Raw genomic sequence first — 18,478 nt, 5'->3', positions numbered from 1 at the left:
TGTGTGTCTTGGGTATTGTCTCTGTTTTTTGTTTCAGGTGGACCTGTGAAGACCTATCTATGCTGTGCATCTGCAGAGGAAAATGGCTTATGCCATATCATTTGACCGTTTGTTTCATGTCCTTCCGTAGTCCTTCAGTATGCCGGCCAGCCGTTTGACCACTCATCCATCCGGTTCTGTGTTCGAAATGGAGAGTACATCGTCCTCGACACCAGCTGGTCGAGCTTTGTCGACCCGTGGAGTCGCAAGGTCTCCTTTGTCATCGGGAGGCACAAAGTCTGCATGTTTGTACCACTCTCCTATCTTTTTGCAATATAGGGTTATTATTACAGTGTCATAGTTTGCCAAGCCACTCTTTCTCTTTATTGCAGTAATGCCTTATTCCTCTGGCTTCCGTTTGTCTACTTTTCCCAGGGGCCCATTGAATGAGGATGTTTTTGTGGCACCAGCCACTGCCCCGGGCGAGACAAAGAGCACAGATTGTGACATTCAGGAGATCACAGAGCAGATCCATAAGCTTCTGCTGCAGGTAAGAAGATACAGAACAGGAACAAGAGGAAGCAAGAAAGTATATGAGACACAGTACATAAATTGTGCAATGTTCTATGCCTTCAGCTGTAATGCTGAATTCACACCAGCAGCAGTGAGTAAGTTTCCATAGTGCAACATCCTTAAATAAGCAAATTGAGGCCCAGCGAGCAGCTGCACCCAGCAGGAGAGCTCAAAAATGGAGGGAGGGGAATAAGTGTATGGACTCAGAGACAAAATGTTTTTATAATCGTCATGGGGGCCTGATCCGATCGTCCGCCCCCAAGAGGGGGAAAAAAGAGGTGTTAAGGTGCCAGACTTGGATGGTTAGAGCGGCGCAATTACATACAAAGTCAATGCAAGACGAGAATTGCGCGACCTGGTGAGTTACGGGACGAACCGAGTCGAATATAGGCTATATATATCCAGGTCCAATTCCTCATGGGGTCTGAGATCCCTGGTCCAATTCCTCATGGGGGCCCTGGCCCCCGGCCCCCACAGACTACGTCACTGTATGGACTGAATTCATAAAGTGCCTTTATTCAAAGCATTGTATAATGTATTTCACATTCACACACTGATGAAAATCATAAGGGGCACCAACCTGCTCCATCTCAAATAGTTGAGTGTTTACACTTATCTCGTACAACACCACGCTTCCAATAGGCTGCCGCTCTGTCTCACCGCACTACGGCAGCCACAAACATTTCTCAAATGTGCCATTTTGCTTTTTGATAGCTTCACCTCCTTGCATGGTGGGCAGTCGTCTCACTCCGTTGACAATGCATTTTCCTGTACTCTGTGTGTGCATGCATGCGTGTGTGTATGTGTGACAGCCGGTTCATAACACCAGCTCCAGTGGCTATGGTAGCCTCTGCAGCAATGATCATGTCACTGCAGCGCCCCCTTGTGGTGAGAGCACCAACAATGGCACTGGGAACAAGATGAGGCCAGAGGACAAGGGAGAGACCAGCAATGTCAAACCAGTAGGTGGAACCATGTATGGTTAAAGTTTTTTGTTGACAAAGCACAAATGACATACATTTGTCAGTCATTATAACTTAACTTATAATTTGAACAGACCGTAAAACTAGACAGGGCGAGAGCCGAGCCCTGTATGCAGATTCAAACAAACTACTACAGCAAACAACCTTTACAATTGTATTAGTTGCCTTAGGTTCGAGATTCATATTTCATAACTTGTAATATGCTATTGGCTGTTTGTATTCTTTTTGGAAAAATATAAAAAGATACTTCTATGGAAAGGCTATATTACTTATATATGTAAGGTTTTACCCACTCAAATGGTACCTCGTCAGATAATCCCCACATAGCCCCAACAACTTCCTGAACCGACTTAACTGTAATAGCCTTTTCATGAATTATATTTGTACTTAAGCTGTCTGCTGTCGTGAAGGTTTATAGTTAGAGAAATGTAAAGTTTCAATACCAAAGTAGTAGTAGTTGTTGTGAATTAGCAAACTGGACATCTGGACTGAATGCTTCCATTATCCTCGTGTTGCGCTTCGGTTTTCGCCGAAGATTCGATTTTTGCGCACATCCGTTGTACCGTTAAGTAAAGTTCCACAGCCCCTCTGCCGCCCCTCCCACCCCTCACTGCATGGGGAAAACGGGGATGCGGGCTGAAAGGGCATATGGCCTTGCAGAGCACGTCAGTGCAAAATCTCTGCATTAAGATGGGGCACTGAGCTGTAGTTTTTGCGGTCTCTCTGTATTAGATATGGAAGTCCTGCTGACATTGGCATGTGTCTGTCTCTCTGTTCTCCTTCCAGGAGCTTTGCAAAGGCATTCAGCTCCAAAAGGGCCTAGAGCAGCAGGTCTGCCTAGCACCGCATAGCAAGGATGGCAGTAAGTCTAACCAACCTCTCTCTCTTTGTGTGTGTGTGTGTGTGTGCATGTGCATGTGCGTGTGCGTGTGTGCGTGTGCGAGAGAGTTTCTCATTTATTCTAACAAATGCCCTTGCACTTAAATATTGCATTATGCAAAAAACAATGTATTTTAAATGGAAATGAATGCGATTAGAGTTGTCACAGGACACGGATCACGTTCTCAGAACAGTATACATTTGCCTTAACTCTTGGCCGTTTCCCCAGCAGAGTCACTCGAGAAGAGCTCAACCGTGGTGAGGCCCAAGGACTCAGCCTTGCCTCTCAGCTGGAGGCAAACAGGGGCCATGATGGATCAGAGCAGGGCCTTTCTCCAGGAGGGTCTGGCCTTCAACGACCAGACCGTCTACTCCTACCAGCACATCAACTGTCTGGACAGTGTAACTAGGTCAGTGGTTTTCAACCCTTTTCACATCAAGGCCCATTATTGTCTCCACCAGGCCGAAGGCATGTGGGGAGAGTATGTTTTGCACTCCGTCCGTCCGTCCGTCCGTCCGTCCGTCCGTGTGTCCGTGTGTCCGTGAACAGCTAATCTCGGCCACCGTTAACCCGGTCGATGCCATATTTTGCACACACACTCCCTGGATGCCAACCATGAACCTCTGCCCCAAACTTTCCAGAACGGCCTGTTATAGCGCCACCAGGAGGCCGCTTTGTGCAAAACAAGTTTTTGCACAGTACACCTACAGATTTTGTCCAAACATCACGCAAATTGGTACACAGTCTCTCTAGAGCCATTCAACGAAACGGGTCTTTCAGATTTATCAGACTCCATCCTGATTGGTTAAGATTGGCTTCCAAAGTTCACAGGAGTGCTCAGTTTCAAACAAAATGCTGCAAATCATGAACTCATCACGTGATTTCCGTGAAATTGTGCACCCACATTCCCACTAGGCCGAGGACGAAATGCCACATGAACAATTTCAACTCAGCCTCAAGGTGGCGCTATAACTGGCCGAAAAGTGTTTTTTCCTCTAACTGCACGGATCTGTGGATAACCTGGTGGAGACCTGTGCCCGGAAGGGCACTTTTTCTAGTTTATTCTGCATTTGAGCCACGGACCACCATTTGATGACATTCAGTCTCTGACTCAGACCCAAAACTAAAGAATATATTAGGTGTCGTTGGATAAGATTTTGTCCACAATTCCATGCTGTATTGATGTTGGTACCATTCGGAGAGATAACAGGCATTATCTACATTCTCTGATTGTGTAGACTTCTTGTAAATTTTGTATGTTCAACAATAATTTTACTCTTGAGGATGTAAAATGTTTACACCCTCAAGAGTTAAAGATCTATAAGGGTTCATTTGGTTACCAACTCCATCATTTAGCTGGGGACCACCTGGAACCCCCTCAGGGACCACTGGTGGTCCCCAGACCACTGGTTGAAACCACTGAACTAGGTAAATAGTAAACAAAAGTCATTTTGTGTGTGCCTTTCTGCATTTTATCATTGTACACATTATCGGTATGCTTATTCATTCTGGTCCTGCCACACTGCATCAGTATCCTGCTGTATTGCTGCAGTATTTCTTTCAGAACCTTTCCTCTTTAAGAATGGGTGCAGCCTTGCAGCGGCACTGTCTCAAACATGTGATTTTCTCTGATGTGCTGTTATGTCTGTACTCATTATGTCCTCATGATTGATAGTGAAGGAACTTGACTAAAGGGCTGAAGGAAGCAACTGGAAAGGTCAAGGAGACAAAATAAAGCATGTTTAGAAATGGAATATAGAATAGAAAGGTTGAGGTTAATATGTGTGCCATTGTGTTCAGGTACCTGGAGAGCTGTAATTTACCCCTCACCATGAAGAGGAAGTGTCCATTATCCTCCAACACCTCCTCCTCCAACTCAGACAAATACAAGCAGAAGAGGAGCAATGCCATGCAGGCATCCGTAGGTAGGTCCTTCTGCAGGAATTATAATATCATTAAAAGATACCGGCAACATATTGAATATAATATAATATAAATCACAGGTTGTGATTGCCAAAGAAAAAGCTCTAGCTCAAAAATAGTTTGCCTTATTCCCCCGGGAATCTCTCTCTTCTCTGTGGCAGAGCCAGTTTTGTTAAAGGATCGGTCTGACCTTCCTCCTTTGGACGAGGCAAACAAAAGCCAGCGTGACACGGCCACAGCAGTGGTGGGCACCTCCCTGCCCCTGCCTGTATCCAGTAAACCACAGAGTGTGGTGTCAGTAACCAGCCAATGCAGCTACAGTAGCACCATTGTGCACGTAGGAGACAAGAAACCCCGACGTGAGTCAGGTTAGCACTTGTGCTTTCAGATGAGTGTGAGCATGTGCCTTTGTGTACTACAGTTACCTTTCAGGAAAGAACCTGTGTTCCAATGGATAAAATGTCGCATCCTAATTCCCAAGTTAACGTCGCATGACCATGTGTTGTGAGCGTATAGATTAGCAATTTTCAATATTTTGGACAACACTTCCATACAACAATATATACAATTGGACATTAACAGTTTTAATGCCGTGATTAAACAATTGTGTTCCAGATCTCCCTGCCGTGTTTTCACTAAAAAGAGCCACTGCACCGACTTGATATTTGCTTGTCATGAAAATCCACTTTAAAACGGTGTAAACCGTGGCCATTGTAATGCAATTGGCCTTAATATCCCATAATTTAAAACAAAAAACTGAAACAGAAACACGAAATATGAAATATGGAGATACAAGTTTTCTGCTCGACAGCAACTGTATGCATAATTCTACCAGCATAAGCCATAGCTCTGATTGCAGTTCATTATACACCTCTGCCTCATTTGCCTGATTTCTGAATCCAACTATTCCCTTTAAAGGATACACGTTAGTAAGTCTAACATTGATAAAACAGTATAATGGCAATTAATTATTGCTTTCAAACTAATAACAGTTGTACTAGTAAGGTGTTTGATTTAATTTTAATTAAGACTTTAAGACAGATCAGAGTTTATCAATGTTTTATCATTAATAATAAGTTAGTAACATATTTTTGTTTCCATTTTCCACTTCCTCTCACGTACCCCGTGTAGTACCTCTGTGTGCCCTACACATACGGTACCCCGATATGAAAAACACTGCCATACAAAACAATAGTCCATATATTTAGCCATGTTAGCAAAGATTATGGTATGAAGTATGTGTGCTAGGCTAGCTTATATATGTATGTATATATATATATATATATATATATATATATATATATATATATATATATATATATGTACTTTGGTGATTCACATCATGTGTGACACTCATTGGCACCAGTCTAATTGTACTCCACTCTGTTTTCCATGCAGAGATCGCCGAGGATGTGTATGGAGTAGTAGGGGATACGACAGAGGGAAACCAGACCACTGGGCCTTCCCTCAGTGCTGTTTCACCGCCCATCCAGGAGAGGGAGCCCTATAAGAAACTAGGGTTGACCAAGCAAGTTCTGGCAGCTCATACTCAGAAAGAGGAGCAGGACTTCCTGCACCGCTTCAGAGAGATTAGAGGAGTCTGGGCCTTCAAGTTCGACTGCTCTCAGTACCTGGAGCGCCACAGGGGACCGATGCCAAGTGATGGTAATGCTGACCATGCCACAAACACAAACCTGCTGTATCCACCATTCACACACAAGATAGGACAGTTAACCACTTAAACCACTCGATATATTTCGTTGACCGCAGTCCCCCGGGTTCTGTACTTGTTTCCCTCCCTTTTCCCCCGCTACACCAAATCTACAGCCAATCCACAAGCTCACAACGTGTCTGGTTGTGATGCATTGTGAGCTCGTAGATCCGCTGTTTTCGCCAAATGTTACCCTGTTACGACAGAATAGGGATGCTACATGTGATTCATTGATTTTAGTTTGCTTTAATTAACCTGATCCTCTCATGCCAATAGCCGTGCCTGCTGCAAGGTCCTTCAAGCACGGTGCAGAGCCCATCACCCGCAGTGGCGCCCGCAACAAGAAGACCAGGTCTAAACGTGTGAAGCACACAGAGTCGTCAGACAGCACGGCGTCCCACCACAGACGGCAGCGGCTCCGACCTCCGCTTCTCAACCAGGGCCTCAACCAGACTTCCTGGTCTGCCTCCGACACATCCCAGTCCACCTTCCCCATGTCCTATACTACTATTATGCCAGGATATCCTCTACATGTGTACTCCAGAGAAAACACTTTGACAGAATTGACGCCCTGTCTAGACCCTTCGTTAACGGGCCTCGGACACAGCCAGTGCAGCCACGTTCTTGCTGGTATCCCAGCAACTCACCTCACTCCCTACGCGGCATCCATGGTGAGCCCTGTTGTGGCCCTTGTGCTGCCTAACTATGTGTTTCCTCAGGTGGGCAACGGACTTCCACCACCGCCTCCACAACTGCCTTTTTACCAGCAAGAGACTGGTGGCTTTCCTGTGCAGCCCCAGCCCTTTGATCAGACTGGCTTCCCAGGGCAGGGCGCCATCCCAAGTCTGCCTGCCTTCGCAGACCAGTGTAGTCCTCAGAATCCCATCTGTCCTCAGGCGTGGTGCCTGTCTCCCTTGTTCTCCTTTCCCATGGCCTCTGAAATGCCTATAGCCCCCACGAAGGGCTTGTCTCGCTCCTCCACGCCACAGTCTGGGGTTGGGGGCCAGGCGAGCCCTCCGCTGTTCCAGTCCAGATGCAGCTCTCTGCTGCAGCTCAACCTGTTGCAGCTGGAGGACAGTCAGAGGTCCCTGGAGAGACAGGACAGTACGGTGCTCTGTAGTGGAGGCCAGGGGAACAGCACTGCGGAAAGGGAGAAAGTTTCAAGCGGCAGCCAGGCCATGGGAACAGAACCGCAACAGGTAAATTACTGTGTGTGTGTGTGTGTGTGTGTGTGTGTGTGTGTGTGTGTGTGTGTGTGTGTGTGTGTGTGTGTGTGTGTGTGTGTGTGTGTGTGTGTGTGTGTGTGTGTGTGTGTGTGTGTGTGTGTGTGTGTGCGTGCGCTAAAATTAAAGATGGTAGATCTGGCCTGTGATATTCGTTGTGCGCCACAGGGTGTTAATCTAGGATGCCATTATCCCCTTACCCAATAGCCTTCTGTCAGTGTCCCTGGTCCACCTGGACCCTTGTATACTTACTGACTACATAACCTGCTTCTGTGAGAATTTGTCTTGGGATAACGTGTACTGTAGGAGACAGAAGCAGGAGACATGGGGGCATGAGGAAGCAGGAGAGACATGGGGGACATGTGCGTGAAAATCCCAGTAGATCAGTTTCTTATGTACTACTCAGTCTCATACCAGCCCATTTGGTGCTAACAAGTGTTCATAGTCATTTATATAGCTTTTATTCCCCATTATAATGCACAGTGCAGATCGTTTTGATCTGTGTCTAAGTGGACGGTGTTATGGAACTGCACTGAAGTGTACAGTCAGTGTGACACAGGTTTGCATCATGGGGTTAATGGTGTGATGGAGAATATTCTACTCAGTGAGAAGAAACATTAATTTGAGTCTAAAGAGATGTCACCATTCGGAATGCACACAGTAAGGTAGTCTGTCTGGAGCAGGTAGAGTCATGACTGATTCAGTACAGTTGGAGGTTGTGTTTACTAGAGCCTCCTCATGAATTCCTCTTTTACAGGCGAGCTCACTCAACGACGGGAACAACAGCGATGTCAACTCGTCCTCGTCTTCCATGTTGGACGTACTTCTCCATGCAGACTCGCATTCAGGCACTAGCTCGGCCACCTCAGGTTCCATGGGCTCTGGTGGACACTATTCCAGTGGAGCCTCCAGCAACGGAAAAGGTCTTTGGACTTCTCTGATGTTTACATACACATGTTTACATAGTGTGTGTGTGTGTGTGTGTGTGTGTGTGTGTGTGTGTGTGTGTGTGTGTGTGTGTGTGTGTGTGTGTGTGTGTGTGTGTGTGTGTGTGTGTGTGTGTGTGTGTGTGTGTGTGTGCGCGTGCATGCATGCATGCGTGTGTGTGTGCGCGTGAGTATACTTCATACTGTATGAAAACAATTACCTTTGTTCGGTTTGTAATGCGTGCCAATCCGAAAGCCTCGTACAGAACGGTTCAATATTATGTGTACCATTACACCCCTAAGATTTATGGGATATACTGTACAGTTTATACTGTATTCTTAAAGACTCACATACTGTACAGGTTTTTGGGGGCGTGGTTGAGTTTGCCATAATTGTCTTGTAGGTACAAACAACACAGATATCAGCATTGAGTTTTTGAGAGGGATTGTATACAGTGATGGATTTTTCTCTCCTAGCACAGAATTATAGTTGATAATTTCTGTAGCACAGGGACTTGGATCAACTGGCATCTTATGACATATGAAGACGGGGGACTAAATTGTCATTTTAAAGCTTCTGTGTCCCACAAACACATGGAAGAAGCACCTTTTGTTTGCACTTCCAACACAATCGCGAGATGTTGATTCCCTTCATTTGCACATAGGTTGTGACATCATTGTAGCTAAAATAATATAATTTAGAAAGCATGTGTACCAGTGTACAGTGTGCCATCAGTTCAAATTGAATGATATCCAACTTATTTGTGGGGCCCCCAGGAAGCAACGGCAGCAGTATCTACTTTGGCAGTGAGGACTCATCGCAGAACAGCCAGCAGGTCAAAGGTCATTTAAGCAGCAACGAGAGAAAGCCCATGGAGGTGGATCAGAGTGAAGACATAATCAAGGATGGACTGCAGGACCCACTGTGGCTGCTCACAGCCAGCATAGATGACACGGTTAAGATGACTTATCAGCTGCCCTCACGGTGAGTAGGAGGAGATGGGTGACAGCAGTGGTCTACACTCTACAGTCAGGGAGGGAGGGGGGGGGGGGTCACTGGTCAAATTGCCACATTGTACTTACCTCACACGAGCAACACACATGGCGTGACTACTTTTGGCCACTAGATGGTAGACAGAGACAAACTGCATCCTGGCTGATTGGTGTGGCTGATTGCCACTCACCATGGATTTCATTATTCCCTTTGATAGATGATCACATTTAGAGGATATTTCCTGCTACCTCTGACTCTGAACCACACCTTTTTGTGTGAAAACATAATCCTGAGATCTGTTTTGTGGTGTGTGTGTGTGTGTGTGTGTGTGTGTGTGTGTGTGTGTGTGTGTGTGTGTGTGTGTGTGTGTGTGTGTGTGTGTGTGTTTGGTCTCTAGTGACATCTAAACGGTGCTCAGGGAGGACAGAATGCTGAGACTTCTGCAAAAGCATCAGCCTTGCTTCACAGAAGACCAGAAGACAGAACTGGTGGGGATTCACCCCTGGTTATAGAAGGGAGGCCTGCCCAGGTCTATTGACATCAATGTAAGCTCTCTCTCTCTGCTGTGTTGCTTCTCTTTCTGTTGTGCCATCTCCTATCTATCTATCTTATTCCGGGTTGCGGACGCTTATCCGACACACCAAACGTCCGACATGCGGAAATCACCCGTTGCTCCCGACATCGTTGCCTCCCGCGTGCGTTTAGGGTTAGGTTTGGGTTTGGTGTAGGTCTAATGACTGTTGCTATGTCGGATCTTATGCCTGTACCCTCTTACTACTCCCAAGAGTAAATGTAAAAATGTGTACACTATATCTGAGTTAAATGAACACAGGGGATTTTTCTGTCTCTTTGTTTGAAACATGCTCACCTTTCTCCCCACTAAAACTAATTTTACTTGTTCGATGTTCGATCACCAGATCTGTTCATGGTGTGGCAACACCACGGAGCAGCTGCATGTGGACGACGGGCATACAGAGTCGTCGGTGTGGTCCACTGCCTGAGGAAAGGAGTCCTTGAACGCCATTGTCCATTATAGGTGATTCACTATCAACAGACACCTCTGTAAAGGACTTGACTCAAAGCAGCATCCATGAATGAACTGACTCAGAGCCCAAGTCTCCTTGTCCTTTGCCAGCAGCCATGACATGAAATGTTGCTGATGCCATCCGTCTGTGTGTGTTTGTGCGTGTGTCAGTCAGTCAGTCAGTGTGTCTGTGAACAGCTAATCTCTGGCACCGTTGGACCGGCGTGAGACTTTCCACGTACACTCTCAGTAAGCCAAGGAAGTACCTCTTGTAAAAGGACTTGTGGTGGCACTTAACAGATCACTTTATATTTTGGCCCATAATAACTATGCTATAATAGCTACAATTTTGTCCAAAACTCACACAAATCGGTATACTGTCTCTGCAGTCATGTGATAAAGATTTATCAGTCACATTTTTTCTGATTCCACATAGTTTGCAGGCCCTGAGTAGGCAACCCGACCTGGCGGAGTCCTCCGATCCAAGGGGCGCACTTTTCTAGTTGGTTCTGTAATCTTCAGGATGCTATATTTAAAAGAATAACGCAATGCTAAATTAAATACATTTAGTGCGTTTTCAGCTTTGACGCCACACTTTTTCTGTTGAGAATCCTGACACTGTTTAAAACATTGAGACACTCGACTTGTCTCCATAGACTTTGCATTTGAAACCTTATTTCCCCTTTCAGAATGTTCCAGCGCTGTGACGCTGTTGCATAATAATGATTTAATTTAGAGCCAAGACTCATGTAGAGACTGAACACAAACTGAGGTAAACAATGTGTGCATAATATGTAAATTTCATTGAAGAAAATAACCTGTATATTATTAATTCTCTCAAATCTACTATGCATGCATCAATCATAATGTAATCCTCCATGGAGGATTTTGTTATTCGAGAGCCGTTAAGACTGGGGAACATTGAATCAGTTTGAGCACAAGCATGATGCACCTTTCAGTTGGCTATTTCTTTTCTTTTTCCTTATATGTTTACAGAGTTGTACATTATAATATAAGACAGCCAGCAAAAAACAGGACCAACTAGATAAAGTGCCAATCGGCACAGATTCTTCCTCAGCCTAGTGGGAATATGCGTGCACAGTTTCATCGCAATCGGACGCTGCGTTGAGGAGTTGTGGCCATTTGCTACTCCTGAAAACTGTAGGAGCCAATCGTGGCCAATCAGGATGGAATATGAGAAATCAAAAAATCCTGTCTTGATCACATGACTATGGAGATCATGTGTACCGATTTGCGTGAAATTTGGATAAAATCTGAAGGAGTAATAATAGAAAATGTGTTTTACATATGTCGGCCTCCTGGTGGCGCTATAAAGAGCAGATGTGAAAAATTCCAGACAAAGGTTTTTCCTTGGCCTCTAGGGAGTTGGCATACAAAGTTATCCACAGATCCGTGCAGTTAGAGGTAAATTGATTGATTGATTGAAATATTTATTAACAGTTTGTAGAATTTACAGTACATTTTAAGCACAAACTCAATACAAAGACTGTCAACTGTGAGTGGACGACCCAATTAAGCATTACACTTGTTTACAACAGGGTCCACATTGTTCAATTCATCAAAACATTTAAAGACATACAGACATTTAGAGACATACAAATAGACATTTCTATGTAGCTAAAGTACAGAACAGGAATTCATCATATGGCTTATGGGAAGCAAAAAAGGGAAAAGATACAATATACAGTGAGGGAAAATGGGGGGGGGGGGGTGGGGGGGATTCAGATTTTACAGAGGCCAGTTTCGAATTGCAGCCATCCGTAGGTGCCCTTTGAGAGCGGTTTTGAAGGAGTCAAGGGATTCACATGTCTTAATGACTGTTGGTAGGGCGTTCCACATTTTGGTGGCATAGGAGCGAAAATAATTTAGTCCCTTGTTTGTGCCGAATCTGGGTTGTACATGGTTTGTTGCACTCCCTCTGGTGTTGTGGGTGTGGATTTCGTTTACATTAAGGAAGTATTTAGACAGGTACATGGGTATCTTGGTGGTGTATCAAATCTTGTGGACCAGACCCATTGCAAGATGCTGTACTCTGTCGTCGACCCTAAGCCATCCCAGCCTGTCAAAGTGGGCAGGGGTGAGGTGGGTTCGGGGGGTGAGGCCAAGTAGGAGCCTGACCAGTTTGTTTTGGGAGGTCTGGAGCCTTGTTTTAAGGGCCTTTGAGGTGCTGTGGTACCAAGAGGTGGATGCATAGTCAAAGAAACCTTGTACGAGGGCTCCGTAAAAACACTTTTCGGCCAGTTATAGCGCCACCTTGAGGCTGAGTTGAAATTGTTCATGTGGCATTTCGTCCTCGGCCTAGTGGGAATGTGGGTGCACAATTTCACGGAAATCACGCGATGTGTTCATGATTTGCAGCATTTTGTTTGAAACTGAGCACTCCTGTGAACTTTGGAAGCCAATCTTAACCAATCAGGATGGAGTCTGAGAAATCTGAAAGACCCGTTTCGTTGAATGGCTCTAGAGAGACTGTGTACCAATTTGCGTGATGTTTGGACAAAATCTGTAGGTGTACTGTGCAAAAAGTTGTTTTGCACAAAGCGGCCTCCTGGTGGCGCTATAACAGGCCGTTCTGGAAAGTTTGGGGCAGAGGTTCATCGTTGGCATCCAGGGAGTGTGTGTGCAAAATTTGGCATCGACCGGGTTAACGGTGGCCGAGATTAGCTGCTCACGGACACACGGACGGACGGACGGACGGACGGACACACGGACGGACACACACACGGACGGACACACGGACGGACGGAGTGCAAAACATACTCTCCCCACATGCCTTCGGCCTGGTGGAGACAACAACCTATGCGATTGTTGATATTTTATGTGTGTGTGTGTGTGTGTGTGTGTGTGTGTGTGTGTGTGTGTGTGTGTGTGTGTGTGTGTATATATATATATTGGCTACAATCTGTATTTGTAATGTCTGACTTTTAGGCGGTGACCACTGACCATCTCTACTCTACTTCTCATTCTCTGTAGCAAGTAGCAGAAGAGAGAGCGGTATAAACTAAGGTGACATTTGCATGATAATTATGAAAACAATATTTTGGTCATGTCAGCAGTGTGAAAGTGTCCTACGAAAGTTTGCAATCCATCTAGGCTACATGCAAATATTGTATATACAATTGACACCTTTCTGAGGTACGGTAGGCTATACAGTTTCCTGCTGTGAAGATGTGGAGGTCATGGGAGCTATAAGCCCATGGCATGCATGGATTGAAAGTCACTTTTGAAGTTGACTTTTAGGGTTATTACATGAGCGTAAAGCAATTGAAACAGATGTCAAAGTCATTTGTTTGCACTTCTCTGCTCTTAGTATGCTGCAGTTTGTTATTAAGTAAGCATTCTAACGTATATTTTAAATGGCAACTTGCACATTTCTTTTCTATTCTCTCCTGTTGCTAATTTTTCTAATTAAAATGTTTTTAAATAACTGTTTTGGTAGATTTTCTGATGTGAAGGCCTATAATGACTTAAGCATCGAAATGATATCAGACAATCTGTAGGCTATGCCCAGGCAAGCAGGCTTCAATTATTTCATAATGGTGCAAAAAAGTTAGTCAGCTTAACTGTTTTACAGAGACCATAACTGTTTGAAGAGTAATATAATAATTTGGACACATCTTGAAGACTGGAGAATTAAGTTGCTCAATAGAGTTGATCAATTAATGTTGCTGTGACTCATTGGGCTGCTATAGTCTAATCCATGTGATTAGCTTGCATGCATGTAGTTTGTAGTAGAACTTGGTGGCGGTGCCTTGTTCGATTTTGAAATGTTAAAACTAGCAGACCGTCGGTCTGTCTGTCCTCACAGATCCTCCGTGGCTTATTACAGTATACCGCATTTGATCAAAGCAGACACGCTGATTTACATCCCCTCTGTTCACACCTCAGATTCCCCAATGTGTATAGACGAGGAGGTGCGAAACATCCAAACTGCCCCCTGTAGTTATTTGCACCTTTGGAGTTCCGCAAATCCTGTCTCCCCGGGCTTCACGAATCACGACACAAATATGCGAAAAATAAAAGTTGAGAAGGCTTCTCTTCTCGTCGTCCTACTCTTGGCAATGAAAAATATAAACGGGACGGGGTATCTGGAGGTTTTTATTGGCCCCTAAACTAGTAGGCTACTAGCAGCCTGTCCTATTCGTGAATGGGGTGGGAAATCCCAGCTGAATGAAAGCTTTCAGTTTGTCGACAGTGTAAAAAGTAACACTTGATGACATTAGAACTTGATAGAGGTGCCGTTAATATTAGCCTAAAACCTTAACTACAGGTCATTTTCTTTTCGTATTCATTTGTAGCAACACCTGTGTAGCTGAGAATGGAAATAGACGTGCTTTAACTTCAGTCTGATATACCGTCCGTGTGTTTGTCTACAGGAGGTAGATGCCAACTAGGCCTACTCACGAAGAATAATTTGCCAATAATCTTCTAATTTATCCAAATTGACGTCTCAATAAGAGGCTAGGGGGTCATATATTTTAGCCATGACTTTAGCCTGTTAAGAAATCATCTATTCTATACCATCAGCTGTGCGTAACGTTCCTGTCACATTCCATGGCCTAATGGGCAATCGGGCATTTCTCTTAATCCAGACATCGTTCACACTGAAAAAGGCAAATGTTTAAACTTTAGACTAATAAACCCAATTTGACCCAATCCATTCTCATGCACCATACTGACCATAGCATAGGCTATATGAAACCAATAATTTGAAAACACTAAAGTGTTAACTTTAATATAGGCCTTTAGGTTTGCATATGATCGATTTGGCTTTAGCCAATAGCCTAAACTCATAGACACAGGCCTATATGGTAAAAATACAAAAAATAACATATCTATTTTACAATATCTACAAAAAGTAGGCTATATTAAATCAGTGGTGAAAGAACTTAGCATATATTTACTTACTATGCTAGGCTACTTAAGTATAACAACAATAAGCTACTGCATTAAAAGGCTATCAGGCTATAATTAATTGCCTCCCCTACCCTTATTCTAAATGTTAGCCCAGTTGAGTAAAAGTACAAAAATATAGGCTACTTAAAGAAGCCTACCAAAGTTAAATACTCAAATGTTTCAAAACTCTTTCGAATTTGTTCTACAGCTTATAGCCTATAAATGTAATTGTGGCATGGTTCTATAGTAGTGGTCCACCTTTGTAAGTCTATTGTAGGCCTATCTAAATCTGAAAAGAAGTAGCCTAACTAAACCTGTCAAAAAACTGCAGTAAAATAAAAAGTAGGTCTATATAGCCTATTTGCCTGGAGTAGGCTACAAGTACAGTATATTAGGCATACCTCAAAATTGTTCTTTACAGTACTTGAGTAAAAAGTAACCTATAAGTTATTCCACCACTGATTGTATAGGCTAAAATAATTCCTAGGCTACCACACAACTCGGGGCAGTAAAATTAGGTTTTATTTAAAAGACAAATTGAAAAGTCAGTGTAAGAGTTTATGAACTGGAAAATCAGCTGAGATAAAAAGAGACATTTATAAATACAAAAATTGTAAACACAGGCCTAAACATCGAAAATGACTTACAACTATATAACACTGGGACATGTATTTTTCTATGCAGCCATGCTGTAGTGTAGCAGGCCTATACCTGATGAAACAGGTGAACAACATATGGGTCTAATTATGGATCTCTGCGAAGTTGTTTTTAAATAGTTATTCTTAAATAAAGTCTAGTTATTAGTTTAATTGCAACACCAAAATAATTACGCAAAGAGCTTATCAGATGTCATTCAACAAGCTGACAGTTCTTAAAAACAGTATAGGCTATAGTCTTATCCTAACATGTCTATACACACAACAATTCGAAAACAAAAAGACAAAAAAAGATAGGGGAAAAAAGCAGTAGCCGTATGCCTTAATTTGTTTAATTGGCTACCATGGCCTCCACACAGATTCACAGTACGTTAAGGGTGACGGCGCACCCTGACTATCGGCGTCTTCCATGAAAATCTGGCTTTGATCAGAGTCTGAAGTCTCGTCCAGATCAGAGCACAAGTCGTCGGTGGATGTGGTCGAGGGAGCCGGGGACAGGGCCGACGAGCTGCCGCTGGACAAGCCCCTTCCCCCGGTCGGGGAGATTGCATACTCAGACAGAGGCCAAGTGCTGTTGTTGTTGTTGGGGCAACCGTTGTCTGCCGCGATGTCCGACAGCATCACCTGGAGGCGGTCCTGGTCGTTCAAGGGCATGCTTTCGAGGAGGTGGTTCAGGAGCTCCGCGGCGACGGTGGGGTCTATGCCCGGACAGTTGGAGATGAAAGTGTGCACCTCATGCATGCACTGGATGTATCCCGCGGCAAACCTCTCACACGCCTCCCGGTTCTCTGCGTCCTCCTCTGAGAAAACAAACACCAGACAAACTCAGTGAGTAGTAGCCTACAGTGTACAGACACATGCAGAAGCTGCTGAAATGCAAGTCCTCACAAGCATAGACATACATAACATGTAGGCTAGCTTAGTACACACTGTAGCGAATATAGCTAAAGTTTTACCTTGAGCCCGGCTTTGCAGAATACTCTCGACCCTTTTCACTGTCACCTCCAGCACTTCAGCGTTCTCCATCTTTGATTGCAACTGTAAATACAATATTATTTGTTATTGGTTCTATGATGATGATTCAGCCCCATTCAGGCTCACACAATAATGTTATATAAGAAAAATGTGTGCATGTATCTCAATTTACATCATCTGTGTCTGCCATAAGAACTCTGAGTTCTTGTAAACTTTCATTGATGCGAGCCCTCCTCTTCTTCTCAACCAGAGGTTTCCTGATCTGTAAATACACAAATAAAACAAGCAGATATGAGTGACTTTGCTTCCACCCCGGCGTCTCCTTATTTTGTGCACGCTATTATAAGCGAACAGTGGCAGATCTCCAAGCTCACACCGCGTCAAGATGCGATGCTTTTGGTGCCTGTACATTTTCGCTAATAGTAGGCTATGCGCGCGACACCGCCGTAAAACGAAGTGTAACATCGTGGTTAAAACAAACATAAACACTGTAATCACGTTGCATGGAGACACCACCACCACGGCATTACCTTTCTGTCCACCCTGGTGCCAAAATCCTCCTCATCCCTGTCCATTCCGTCTGTGTTATTGCGGATGGGGGCCATGTTGTTGAAGTTAACCCAGGCTCTGCCACACAACGGATTGTCTGAATCCAGCCGTTACAGCTCGTCAATGGGACAGATGGCTGGCGGTCCCAGCTGCCAACAAAGGTTGCAGACGGACGGGGTGCAGGACTTGTTATGCAGCTTCGAGCGAGGGGATGAGGGCACGCACTGAGTATTTATAACGGTTCATTTACATGTGAATGCTGGAGCTGGCTGCTCCAACCAGCCAATCGTCGGTCAAGGCTTTTATCTGTCTCATTGTAGGGGGATGACATTATAACATAAATTGAAGACAGTAAATTTCAGCAACCACAGTCATATATGCCTTATGATAATATGACCTGTGTCAAAGGAATGCGTCCAAATGTTGGTTGTAAAAACCCGCCAAATACTTTTTGGTCAGATAATATATAGGCTTTATAAAGTAACATTTTCAAAAAAAAAAATTACAACAAAGCACAATGCGAAAACACTATACTATAGAAGTTGTTTCTATGACGTTTACAGAGTCCTATTCTCACGTTATCACCTTTCGTGTTGGATTGTGAGCCATAAACTTTAAGGTCTGCATGTTGTTTCAACCGTTGACCATTCTCTGGCACTTTGCAGGAAAATGTGAGCCATTTGTCATGTCCAGCTCTGTGAAATGTCAATGCCTGATTGAGAAATCAATGAGCAACTAATACATCACGCATTATAAATGCAATCAATCATTCACATATTATGCTAAGCATATTAAAAGTATTCATTGACCAAACGCGCATATTATGATGAAAATCATAATGATTTTTATGAGGATCAGGACTTTCTTGATTTAATAGAGCCATAATTGAAACTGTAATGTTAAAACAGACTGGGAGATCTTTCGTTTTGCTTGTAAGGGGATTTCCTGTAAATAAATAGCTGCTCATGGCTTTTTAGGAGCAATTCCTATGTCATTATTTCCGGATGATCAGATGGAACCCATATCATCCATCCATGGATGTAACACTGACACACAGCAAATTAGATGCAGCTTTAAATTAAACACGGAACACTACCATATTTGGTGCCATGTTTGGAGTTAATCTTCAAAGTAAGAGACGTGGAGAGATTTGCGATTAATAAGA

The 18,478-nt window shown here is 44.0% G+C and overlaps 2 protein-coding genes across 2 annotated transcripts in view; one reads left to right on the top strand and one right to left on the bottom strand.

Annotated features, from left to right (window-relative positions):
- The window catches only part of per2 (period circadian clock 2), a 29,979-nt gene extending 19,228 nt beyond the window's left edge, over positions 1-10,751 (top strand). Inside the window, exons 11-21 of the mRNA XM_083782516.1 lie at positions 131-284; positions 415-529; positions 1,365-1,514; positions 2,661-2,824; positions 4,216-4,340; positions 4,500-4,706; positions 5,737-6,003; positions 6,326-7,248; positions 8,030-8,195; positions 8,976-9,183; positions 10,143-10,751. Coding sequence (XP_083638642.1) covers positions 131-284; positions 415-529; positions 1,365-1,514; positions 2,661-2,824; positions 4,216-4,340; positions 4,500-4,706; positions 5,737-6,003; positions 6,326-7,248; positions 8,030-8,195; positions 8,976-9,183; positions 10,143-10,209 — 2,546 coding nt within the window. The 3' untranslated portion in view covers positions 10,210-10,751. The remainder of the gene's footprint in view (positions 1-130; positions 285-414; positions 530-1,364; positions 1,515-2,660; positions 2,825-4,215; positions 4,341-4,499; positions 4,707-5,736; positions 6,004-6,325; positions 7,249-8,029; positions 8,196-8,975; positions 9,184-10,142) is intronic.
- A 4,896-nt stretch (positions 10,752-15,647) lies between these two features.
- Positions 15,648-17,750, bottom strand: hes6 (hes family bHLH transcription factor 6). The gene is made up of 4 exons (XM_083782514.1): positions 17,295-17,750; positions 16,937-17,026; positions 16,746-16,827; positions 15,648-16,589 (listed from the first exon to the last, which is right to left on the bottom strand). Exons 1-4 carry the CDS (start codon positions 17,367-17,369, stop codon positions 16,129-16,131), a joined length of 708 nt encoding a protein of 235 aa, XP_083638640.1. The 5' UTR covers positions 17,370-17,750; the 3' UTR covers positions 15,648-16,128.
- Positions 17,751-18,478: the final 728 nt, after the last annotated feature.

This window comes from Protomyctophum parallelum, assembly GCF_964188405.1.
Source record: "Protomyctophum parallelum genome assembly, chromosome: 14".
Lineage (NCBI taxonomy): Eukaryota > Metazoa > Chordata > Actinopteri > Myctophiformes > Myctophidae > Protomyctophum > Protomyctophum parallelum.
The sequence above is the reverse complement of the archived record's forward strand: the minus strand, read 5'-3'. Positions and strand labels throughout refer to the sequence as shown.